Here is a 12,728-nt window from a genome sequence, read left to right on the forward strand (position 1 = left end):
TTCATGGTGATCCATCATTCAGAAAATTCAGTCTTCAGTCTGAACCAAAGCTGACTGACCTTTGGCATTTCTAGAGCCATGGGGCTAGCATTGATTACAATGAATACATAACTGAACTGATGTATACATAATTTTATTTGGTTTCATGTGCTATTTATAGATTCAGAATAACAATTCACAACACAAATGACATTTTATCACTACTATTAGCAGTGCTGACATCAGCTTTGTGTTTGTGCACACTGGCTTGCAGGATGGAGCCTGTGAGTTTCTCCAGGCTGCAACTTCTCCTCACCTCATATAATTATTTTTTTATTGTGTGTTTAGTCTCAGCTTCCTCTCCTCCTCCAGCTCTTTTGTTAGTCCTCCTCTGAGCGTGAGCGCTGAGGTTGCCTCAGATCTTGTTTCCTCCACAGCGGCGTCGCCCCGGGTCACCCTGCACGCTCTAACCATAATATTGTGTATAGGATTGTCATTTCCTGAGTTGTGTTGACAGGTTGGGTTGTAAAAACTCAAACTGACACCTTAACAGCTGAACACCCAGAAACAGAGCAGCGGCAGGTTTAAATTACACGGGAGGAAGAAGACTGATGTCGGAGCCCGAACCGCACCAGGTTTAAACCCGCAACCACTTCCTCCTCCTCCTTCTTCTCCTGCTGCGACTGCTGCTGCAAAACCCTGCACAGCTCAGTCAGCTTATTCCTCCATTAGTGTATCTGCCTCTGTTTTTAAAGGCATCTCGTAAAATAAAACAAAAACACATTTTAGGTAGGATCTTTTGTCATTGAATCACATGCTTTTTCTTCAGGCCCCACTGCTTCAACCTAAAGCATCGAATGCTGCAAATACTAGTGCTGCAGTGAAACTTTTAAAGGCAGTTTTACAGAATTTCTACAAGATAAGATAAACCTTTATTTATCCCCCATGAGGAAATTCAGTTGTTGCAGCAGCACAAGGACAGAAATAACAATTAACTGAGAAAGCAGAAAAATTATATAAATAAAAGGTGTTATAACAACAACAATACAAGAGCATTGAGAGACCAAAATTGCAAGGTATAGTAAAAGAGGTGAGGTTGATAATGTAAAAATCTCAAAATGTTATTTTTAATATGGTAAATTGTGATAAAGTGTGGGGTAGAAGGTGAAAGGTAGTAACATAGTGTAACAATACATAGTATAGCTCAGCAATACATTAGAATGAAATAGGCTGGAATATCATATATAATATGGTTTATTATGTGGTTTAGGTAAATGCTCAAATTGGCATTCTATGGTTTGTTTTTTCTGAAGACCAAACCGTTGCTATTAATAACAGACCACTGCTATTGACACAGTTCAGGTCTTAGACACTTAATGAAAACACTAATATAATTTTTTAAAACAAAATCACTTTTAAATTACTGTTTTGTGTTGAATTATTGATTTCTTTAGTAAATAGCTGTGTAATAAGTTCCTTGCCTTAGGGTTCATTTTGCAATAATAACCTTTTTGATGTACATCATCCCTTACACAGTAAGTGTAATAAAGTGTATAATAGTACATAATAACAGGTATCGTATAATATATTAAATCATAATGGTTCTCAGGGGCTAAAAGTATGGAAATTTTTTAATGACAATACTATTTATGAAATACTAAACTAAATAAAAGTTTTAATCAGTCGATCTGATTTTAGAGTGTGCAACATTAGAAACATTGATACAGAAGAAGTTGAACACCTGCAAAATTTAAATTTTGCAGGCTCTCAGATTGTGAGAGGAAGGGCACAGATCAGTCTCTAGCTAACAGGATCGACCAGGACACGAACATCATTAGGTCAACTCTTTTTCACAGAGGGATCAACAGGCTACATAACAAGCTTACATAGTTTATCATGGCTGTGTCGGACACCACTTTGGTTCAGGCTGAAATATCTCAATGACTTTTGGATGGACTGATGGGAAATGTGGTTCAGAGATTTATGTTCCCTCAGTACAAATGGTATTAACTTTCGTGGTCCTCTGACTTTTTATCTAGCACCATCATTCGGGTCAACTTTTTAATTTGTCCAATACTTAGGTTTATGACTGAATACCTGCAACACAAATGACATTCCCATCAGCCTTAGATGTACTTTGTGTTTAGCAAGGTTAAAATAGATCTAGAACTAAAACTAAATGCTAAAACTAGGTGTGAAAAAAACCCATTTTTGTTAACTGAAATAAAGATAAAAACTTAACTTCAGAAAAAACAAAACAAGAAATATTATGTATTTACAAAACCTGTAAGTACACGATATGTGTACTTGTCAATGCCTTTAGTTTTTAATGTCAGTGTGGTCAAATATATGTACAAGTACAAGGAGACATTGGTGCATCTGTTTTTTGAGACTTCACAAACTGTTTTATTTCCATTGTAATACCTATTCTCAACTTCTTAAAACTTGCCCCAGATAAATACCTCCATAATGTAATAAAAAAAAGTAAAACTCATATGAAGCTAATAAAAAACTGACGGAAAACAAAACAACTTTAAACAATAAAAACTTAAAAGAAAAAAGAAAAACACTTTGGAAACTTATTTAAACTAAACTGAATTAATTAAAAAATTAAAACAAAAAAAATATAAACTAATGAAATATACAAACCTATAATAAATGGTGTTGAGTGCTAATCAGCAAATGAAAGCAGCTTTCGACAGTCTTACACGATCTTTGAGATGTAAATGAGCTTGTATACATTTTTACATATACATATTTGTATTCATGCTGAGGACAAAAGAGAGGCAGTCAAAATCCCTAACATTATTTCTTGGATACTGTTTAAAAAAAGTAGATACAAAACATAACAGGACACAATAAAATGTATTTTTAGAGTGAAAGGAAAGTTGCCTTTCAGGCATAATTTTATAATCAGCCTTCTTTAGACTAAGTGTGCCTCAACAGCATTAAGGAACCTGAATTAAGTTCAGGCCAATTTGTAGGATTGGAATTACAACCTAAGCTGATCAAGTCATTTAAATGGTTTAGCTGCAACAAAACTTGATTAGGATATCCCTGATGTTCTCAGTAAAGAATTTCCCCAATGTTTGAATGGTTGAAATGATTTCCCAAGAACAGTAGCTTCACTGCCGCGTAAGTCAGGCTACGGACAGAAGATCTCAACCAGTTGCAGGATGGGAAATGTTCAAAGTTGTCTCTTGGAGATTGACTGCTCTGTATTTGTTTATTTTAGCTCTGGCCACAGCCGAGGACTTTCAGATCAGACCTCACACGCTGTACGTTCACTCCTACAAGGCGCCGGCCTTCTGCGATGACTGCGGGGAGATGCTGTGGGGGCTCGTCAGACAGGGCCTCAAGTGTGAAGGTAAGAATGTGGTCACAAGGTACTGGTGCTGGGGTTTTACTGTTACTGTTTTTAGAGGTCGTTTCATGTTAAGATGGTTCTGTGCTGCACCTGCTGTCACATGAATGCAGAATGATGGACTGACCAGAAGCATCATCACAGAAAAAGCTACAGAAACATGGGTGCTTGCGTCAGAGTGATTCTGTCTCATCCAAATCCATAAAACCCATCAACGCTGAACTAACTGCAGCCCCCCGACCTGCTCATGGACTCATCTCTTCTGACGAGTCATGATGTTCAGCCTGCAAAAGTCTAGTACTCATGGTGTTCATTAAAGGCTGCAGAAAAAACACAACATACTGAATAAACAATGATATAAGGTCTTTACAGTTGTTAACTACACACATGCAGTGAGCCATATGAGAAAGGCTGTGTTACAAGACTGCTGTTATATGTCTTGTAAGTTCAAACAAAGCCTGGTTTGAATGTGATTTGTAAATTAACATTTTATGGCTTTGCTAAAAAAACCAGTGCATCAAGTATAACGTTATTGCTTTTCACTGATTGGCCATAGTAAGTGAAAATGTCATTTTCTGCGCCAATATTTTGGTAAGTGTTGATTTAAGGCCAGAGTAGCAAAGATGAACCTTACATCTTCGTGGTGCCAAACATCGACACAGCTTTATGATAAAACTAAATTATTACAATGTAAATTTTAGCATTGTTACAAATGATTTAAACAATTCAGACAACCTTCCTGTCAGTTAAACTTAATGGGAAGAAGTGGTTTGTGCTGCTAGTGTTACTGTGGTGGTGATATCACTGCTGCTGGGTGTATGAGCTGAAAAATGATCTTTAAACATATAAAACTTGACTGTTCTAACCTCCTTCCGCTGAGAAATAGCTTCTTGGACTAATTCAGCATGATGTCATGATTGTTTTATTACATTTAATCAAGTTTTAATGTCACTAAGGCTGTGTGCAGCGACTTCTCACCGTTTGATTCCTGCCACGTCCAAACTGACCGAGTCATCACCTACGAATCAAGGCACAGGCACTAATCCAACACGCACACGCACGCACACACACACACACACACACACACACACAGACACACACACACATTTTCAGTGGTTTCCAGCTTAAAAGCTGCAGAAACTGTACAGCAGGATGTCTTCAATGAGTTGGTGACTTCCTGCGACTATTTTTCACAGCTTTCAAGTCCTGATCTCAGCGCTCATAAACCTCCAAGCAAGTCTTAACTGTAGTGATGCCAAGCAGAGAAAAGAGACATTTGATGTTGATGCCAGCACAGAAAATACGGCTTCCGCTTATATAACATTTTTGAAGGTTGAAACTGTTAAAAAGCTTCAAACTAAGAGGAGTATCTGCCCACTCACTCTGACTGATGCGAGTGAAGGACAAGAAATCCTTGATGAAAGAAGGAGTCTTTTGCCATTGGTGTAAATCACATTTTTATAGTACCATATTTGGTAAACAACCTCACTAACCACACCCTGAGCTCTTTAAATATTAATGTACCTGCATTTTTAAAACACAATTCACCTGCAGATTTGGAAGGCAGATCTAAGGGGTTGCAGCATGTGAAATGTCTTCAGATTGAAGCTCCTCACTAGCGGGTCGGTTGGTGGAAGGACATGGCCTTTAGTTTATACCACAACAGTGGGGGGTGGCAGACATCACTAGAGTGCATGGGAATGGCATTTCCAAATTGCTAGAAGAAGTGGATCAATAACAAACATTAGGGGAATAGTTTGACATTTTGGGAAATCATTAACTTTCCTGCCAGGATGTCGCCGACAACAATGATACCATCTCATTTGAATGGGTGGAACCAGAGCTGTGAGCGGATGATCTCATCTTAGCTGAAAGGCTTGAAGTAGGGAAAACAGCTAACCTGACTCTGTCCAAAGCTTCAAAAATACATCCAAAAACTCCTCTTGAGCTCTCTGATTCACACTAGTGTCAGCTTTGTATAATCAGTACACAAATCAAAATGTAAAAAAATGAGAAGTTGCGGTTTGTGGCTGCGAGCAGCCAAAGTGCAGCGTCCTGCAGCTTTTAAGGAACCGTTCACCTGAAAATCAAAAATACATGTTTTTACTTGAAGCTGTAGTGCTATTTATCAATCTAGATTGATAGGAAGCATCTACTCATGGACGAGAGGCTCATGCTCGTGACAGCAGGAGATATAAACATCAATGGTGTCCTCCTCTGCTGAGCAGTAGAAACATGCTTCCCTCTGCACAGTGAAACAGTTGGCAGGTGTAGTTGGGTAGAAAGAAAATGGTTCCTACATCGAAACTTCTTACAAGGTCTGTGTATTATCTTGAGTAACTGGGTCATGATTTGTAGAAGGAGACATTGCTGCAGTTTTCTTTTTTTTTTAAGAGATTTGAGCACCATATGCCCAGTGCCATCTGGTTCCATTATATTAGAGAGAAGACAGACGTCTATACACCCAATATCTCCAACACTCTGCAACTCACACCAAAACAATCTAGATTGATAAATAGCAATGCAGTCTTGCAGAGCTGCAAATATGGCTGTAGATTTTTGATTTGTTAATATTTACCCAAAGCTTGGGTTCTGCGCAAGTAAAAGTAAACCACAAACTAAAGCCGAACAACAGAAGGATTAAATAACAACAACATAACAGTAAACATGTTTCTCTCCTCCTCAGGATGTGGACTGAACTACCACAAACGGTGTGCGTTCAAGATTCCAAACAACTGCAGCGGGGTCAGGAAGAGACGGCTGTCCAACGTCTCGCTGCCGGGTGCCGTCATGTCCGTTGCTCGTCCACCGTCCACTGAGTTCACCCCTACACCACAGGAGGAGGTGGGTTTACTTCCTCTATCACCTCAAGTCTTTCACATCCGTCAGTGTGATGCAGCCAGCACACACATCAGATTTACAGTTTGTCCAAATTGTATGTAGTTAGCCTGAAAGACATATTCTAGACCTACAGAGGAGCGTGTACTGCTTTCTGGGAGGGCATTAAATGATTTATTACATGATTATTAAAACTGCTTTTAACATCAGAAATACATGACAGATAAATTCATGTATTTAAGACAGTATTTTATTTTTGTCTTTTAGATGTTACAGTCTGTAACACTATTGTCAGTGTTACATTTTTTAATGTTGTGCCGTTAGGTTATTATTGATGCATTTAATCTTGTAGCAGAGGTAGAGCTAATTGTGCTAATTTCATATACTGCTTTCAGTGGTGGAAGAAGCATTTAGATACTTAAGTAAAAGTGGAAATACCATTTGGTCTAAAAAATACTCTTTTAATAGTAAAAGTACTGAATTCAAAATATTTTCTAAATAAAAGTACAGAAGTGTTATAAGCAAAATGTTCTTAAAGTTTTAAAAGTATAAATACTCAGTAGGCAGAATTGCTCCTTTCAAAGAATTATATAGATTATATTATTATTATGTTTACATCACTAACAAATATACGCAAGAGTATTATAAGGTTATGGTCTGTCAATTTGGAGCAAATTTTCGATATTTTGCATAGTACTAAACAGATTAGTACAATAGTACTGCATCGTATAATATAAACATCTCATATGTTTTTTTTCATGGGATTAATAACTCTAAGTGTCAAATTAACATAGTGAAGTAAAACATTTCCCTCTGAAATGTATAAAGTTACAGAAAAAGGAAATTGTCAAGCACAATACAAGTATGTCAGATACTTATAATACTTGAGTACATGTACTTAGTTACATTCCACCTCTAATTGCCAGGTGGCTTAATTTTCTGTGTAACAATGTATCGTATGCTATAGGAAAACTATGCATTTTAATATCCTAATTTGCGAAGTAACTAAAGCTGTCAGATAAATGTTGTGGAGTAAAAAGTACAATATCTACATCTGAGATGTCGTGGTGTACAAGTACAAAGTTGCAAAAATTAAAAGTTCAAGGGGCTTTGACTTGTACTTAAGTACCGTAGTTGAGAAAGTGTACCTGGTGACTTTGCAGCGCTGCTTTTCCGTATGCACTCTGCATGTTTTCCTGTTGTCTGGGTTTCCTCTGGGTGCTCCGGTTTCCTCCCACAGCTCAAACATGTGCAGGGCGGCTGAACTGGAAACTCTACATTTGCCCTTAGGTGTGATTGTGCGAGCGTGAATGGTTGCCTTGTGTATATATGTGTGTCAGAATGTACCCTGCCGATCGCCCAGTTGCATGCTGGGATAGGCTGGATAGGCAAACCTAAACACGTTTGGTAGTTTAATGCAAAGACAGGTGCATGCTGATGAGCAGTTACTGAAGTAAAAGTCAGTTTAGGGACTGAAAAATAATGAAAAACATGAATGAAAACACACATACACACACACACTTTACACTCTAACAGCTCTACATTGTGCAACCAATGAGGCATTTCTAGTAGTTAGCCCTGACACACACACACACACTGATGGCTGGAGGCAAACCACTGGATTTTCCATCAAGTTCAAACCAGTGAACAAATAGAGTCGCAGTGAGAGCTTCACACGAACTGAACCAAACAAACTCCAAACTCCATCATACTGTTATCCACACACACGCACACACACTCCCTCTGAACCCAGAGAGAAAAGACTCTCTTGCTGACACACCAATACATCTCATGTATTGTAGTTTTTGAATATCTGCTCTTAGGGTTGTTAACTTTATATGTTAGGTATGTTTTATAGGGTCAGTTCACCCATATCTCAAGAATACAGTCGAGCCATTCACATGTTTACAACGTGAACACGCTGTGTAAACCAATTTATTTTGATTCCTAAAAGCCATTTCTGATAGTTCTGGTCATATTTTGTATGGAATTGCTTTAAAAACAAGGACACATTGCACCATGTAATTATCTTGTCTTTCATCCAGCACCTTTTCAGTTCCTTTTTTTGTCTGCATTTTTTTTTCATGCATATGCAGATTTGTAAAACAAACAAACAAACAAACAAAAAACCCAAATTGACCGAAAAGCTGATCAGAAGAAGAAATTCAGTACTTAATTGGTCCCCAAAGGAAAAACTTTTTTTTCACTCTCTTATTGTTTTTTAAATATTACAGACACGGTATACACACACACACACACACACACACACACACACACACACACAGGGCGTAATGTCCTTTTCATGTTAAAGAGTATATGTCTGGATCTGAATTTAAATAAATGTTGTATTCCTGGCACAAGGCAAGCGTAGGTTTGTTTTAAGAAAATCAGCATGTACACGTGTTCAGGCAGCAGTTTAGAAGGTCAAAGTCAGTACATTGTTCTTTTCGGGCATTTCAAGTATGTAAACAAAAACAACATAAGTGCTCTGGAAAGCCTCTTCAGGTTTAGTTGATACTGTGATCAATATTTGTCCTCTATAATAAAACATACTATTATGCATCTCATGCTGAAAGCTCTTGATAGAAAATTCTGACTTTGATTAGACGTCACAAAGTTTGCAAAAACGTGATAAATCAGAAGGTGGATTAACTGTTCTGTACTAATTCAGGCCCATTGTGTGACGTGCTTCCTGCTCTTACCAAGCTGTAGGCCCATAAGCTGCACGTCGCACAAGGACGGCCATTGTTCTAATGGATAGAAAAGATTTCATCTGTGCTCTACTTTTCACAACGACGGAACAGTTCTCCAAATGTGATGTCTCAGCTGAACCTCCTGAACCCTGATTGTTCCCGCCATTTCTATTCAAGAGCTTTACAGGTTAAGTGGGAAGAGAAACTTTGGAGAGATTTTTGCGTGGTTAAAAAAAAAAAAAAAAAAAAAAAAACTATTGATGAATCTGCAGATCTTGTAAAGTCTTAAAAAATACTGAATTCACAGGTCACATGAACTGAGTAATTATATAACTGGGAATTATTTTTTACATACAGATGGGAGGTGTAAACAAAAATGTGACATAAATATGAATAAATTAATGTATTTAATAAGTCATTTTAGGCTTTATTGTGAAAACATATATTAAATTCCACTTTAAGTGATTTAAAAAATGTCTTAAATTGGATTTGGTAAACCCTTCAGAAACCATGTATATTTTAAGTTTTGTTAATCGTTAATCCAAACATACCAATAGTGGGTTTTTTTTAATGCCCTCAATTGACTGAATCTTAATAGTTGGTAATTCACATCCTTTGTGGACCAAAGTTAACTCAAGACTCTCTTTTTTTTAGAGTTTTGGATAATGGATGTTCAATATTTATTGATTCATTTTATTAGAATTGTTGCCTTTACTTTTTAATCGTACTTGGAAATTAACTTGCATCTTAGGATAATTAATACATGTCAGGTAAATCGAGTCAGTATTCGCGTATTGCTTTGCTATCAGTGTGAGCAGATATATTGTCTAATAAGGGGTAATAAATTGCAGTAAATATACTTGAGGTACTGTAGAGATACATTTGTGTGAATATTGGTATTAGTATCATGCCTGACAGGACAGTATTGGTTGGGCTATAACTGTAATCACATATTTAAAATGAGTTTGTCCTCTGTTTGAACTTCTGAAGACAAATCAAATTAACTCGCCCTCCTTCTTTTTCTCCTCTCCTACCCTCCTGGTCGGAGTAGCGCCCCCTCCTGGGTGCTGGGAAGCGTAACTCCCTGCTGAGCGGACGTCCCATCTGGATGGAGAAGATGGTCCTGGGTCGGGTCAAAGTCCCTCACACCTTCTCCGTCCACACATACACTCGTCCCACCATCTGCCAGTTCTGCAAACGTCTGCTGAAGGGCCTCTTCCGCCAGGGCATGCAGTGCAAAGGTGACGACACAAGAGAAATAACCTAATCATTTGTTCAGTAAATTATTTAAAAAGGTCCATGGGTCTGGAAGGCATGTTTTCTACCAAAATGTTGGCAATATTTGTAGAAAACGGAAAAAAAAGATGACACCATGTACTGCTGACAGAAACTGTGAAAACAGAAATTATTGTTGGATTTTGAATTTCCGATGGTCCTTAAGCACATCATTTGGGATGCTGAAATTATGTTTGAATATAGTTCGGATCTTATATGTATAAATGTTGGGCAAGTGGTGCAAGAAAAAAAATATTTTGGGTCCATAACAAGTCATGGAAAAGTTTTGATATTTTGTCCATAAAAATATGCAGGAACCTGTATAAACATTTTTGTATCCACTGGTTTGATACAGTTGTCACAAGATGATTAACACTGACAAAATAAGTTGGCTGTGTCTTTCTCTAAACTAGATGAATGTTTGATTTTTTTTTTCTTCATAATTTTACTTACTTTGTCCATCTTAGATTGTAAATTTAACTGCCACAAAAGATGTGCGGCCAAAGTACCTCGAGACTGCCTCGGTGAGGTGGACTTTAATGGAGGTGAGTATGTATTATTTCTGGAGCATTTAAAAGAATTTTTCTGTTCACTTCAATGCATTTTGCCCAGCGGCTATTCAACTGCAGCTAAATGAAATCTTGAGAAAAGTTTTTATAAAATCTTTAAAGTCTTGTACACAGACTCTTGACTTTGTGTCTCTGCAGAACCAGCCAGTCCCAGTCTGGACTCTGAGGCAACAATGGAGGTGGATAACTGTGACACCAACAGCGACGGAGGTCACAGCATGGACGAGCAGGACGACAAGCTCTTCTTCAGCGAGGGTCCCTGCACGGACAGCGAGAAGGATGACGAGACTCTCAGAGCCATCAGGTGATGCTGCTGCAGAACTGAAACTCTGGATTTCACGTGATCCTCAGGCCGCCAGGCCAGACTTGTGCACATTATCTGCATGTCAGTTCTGCATTACGCGTATAGATACAGGCTGAAAAGTGGAAACTGAGAGTTTTTAGATGGCAATGCCAGCTTCAGCCTGAAGTGTATATATTTTAATATACTTATATAAATTCCTTCAGCCTTTTAATCCAGTATTTGTACAAGTCAAGGTTTGAAGAAGGATTTATCAAGAAAAAAAAAAATGTTTTCTCAGAGTTAGAGATATTTTCTCAAGTCGAAAAAATATTGTTTAAAGTCTTAAATCATTAAATTGAAACTATTTAACCTAACATTGCTATTTACAATTTGAGATTTAAAAAAATAAAAAATAGCACACTCCTTTTACTACAAATAAAAGTTTAATTCATTAAAATCCACTTTAACTGAACTTTATACAATGAGGGTTTTTACTGCTTTTATGACCAGAAGCTTTTGGCGGCTGACCTTGGCCATTTTTCGGTAACTTTATGACTCCTCTTTTCTCATCATTTTAGCTACATGCTAAACAGTTGTTACAGTTTGCTAATAAGTAAAAGTTACAATCTGGCTTTAAACCCAGTTACTTCATTAGATATTGTTTGTATCATTACTCATAGACCTTTTAAAACTTTTTTTCAACACAACAAGGCAGATTACTGGGTATTTAAATTGTTTGTTTTCCGTTAAATTCACTGTAAAATGTCAAACGCCCATCTCATTTTAAAACCTCATTGAGGTGACTTTACTAAACAGAATTTGTTTATCATGAACATAATAAGGCAGTTTTTACTTAGACTTCTTTGACTCACAGTTAACTCTTAGTTGTAGGCAGTTTTCATGTTGATAGTTTGTGTAAAGAAGCTGAATGAAATTGACTTCTTTTCCATTTAAGTCAGAACGTTGCTCGCATCTGTAATCATTTGTTTCGTATCTTTGTGTTTATTTGTTTCACATGTAGCCCGTGCACCAGCAGTAACATCCCTCTGATGCGAGTGGTTCAGTCCATCAAACACACCAAGAGGAAAAGCTCCACGGTGGTGAAAGAGGGCTGGATGGTCCACTACACCAGCCACGACAACCTGGTGAGAGGACACACAGAACAGGACGAGAATGGCAGACTCCGCCACTAACCATCAAACTACTATACAGAGCCGTTCAGTGAATGTAAATATACTGAATTGCAGGAAAAAAAAAGAAAAAGTAAAAAACAGAAGACATCCCCTAAGAAGTTTTCTCAGAAATCTTAAGGATTATGACCTTAACGTTTCTAAAGTAAAAGTAATTATTATTTATTAGGTTTATTAGTTAATAATGATTATTGATGCATTGATTTGTGAGTGGTCTCATCATGTTGCTGTTGGTTGAGGTGGAGCTACTTTTAACTTTAATCTGAAATAATGCATGTTTCATAAACAAATCATGTTTTATTTGTAAAATTTTCATTAGTAAGTAAAACCATCAAATAAATGTAGTGCAAGGAACAGTACAATATTTTCTTCTAAAATGTTGTTGCATAGAAGTGGCATAAAATTAAATACTCAAGTACCTTAAAAATTTAAGTGATGTGAAAAAAGAGCTTCCTATTTCCATGGCTGAAATCCATTATACATGTGTATATTGTAATAAAACACTCTTAAATGTATGAGTTTTTATACTTATGCCCT

General features: G+C 37.2%; 1 protein-coding gene across 2 annotated transcripts in view; it reads left to right on the top strand.

The window, feature by feature from the left end:
• The window catches only part of LOC121955465 (serine/threonine-protein kinase D3-like), a 48,269-nt gene that overhangs the window by 22,614 nt on the left and 12,927 nt on the right, over positions 1-12,728 (top strand). For both annotated transcript variants that reach the window (XM_042503438.1, XM_042503439.1), the window contains exons 4-9: positions 3,215-3,346; positions 6,030-6,187; positions 9,926-10,115; positions 10,617-10,694; positions 10,857-11,022; positions 12,023-12,146. In XM_042503438.1, coding sequence (XP_042359372.1) covers positions 3,215-3,346; positions 6,030-6,187; positions 9,926-10,115; positions 10,617-10,694; positions 10,857-11,022; positions 12,023-12,146 — 848 coding nt within the window. The remainder of the gene's footprint in view (positions 1-3,214; positions 3,347-6,029; positions 6,188-9,925; positions 10,116-10,616; positions 10,695-10,856; positions 11,023-12,022; positions 12,147-12,728) is intronic.

The sequence above is a fragment of the Plectropomus leopardus genome, chromosome 16, assembly GCF_008729295.1.
Source record: "Plectropomus leopardus isolate mb chromosome 16, YSFRI_Pleo_2.0, whole genome shotgun sequence".
NCBI lineage: Eukaryota > Metazoa > Chordata > Actinopteri > Perciformes > Serranidae > Plectropomus > Plectropomus leopardus.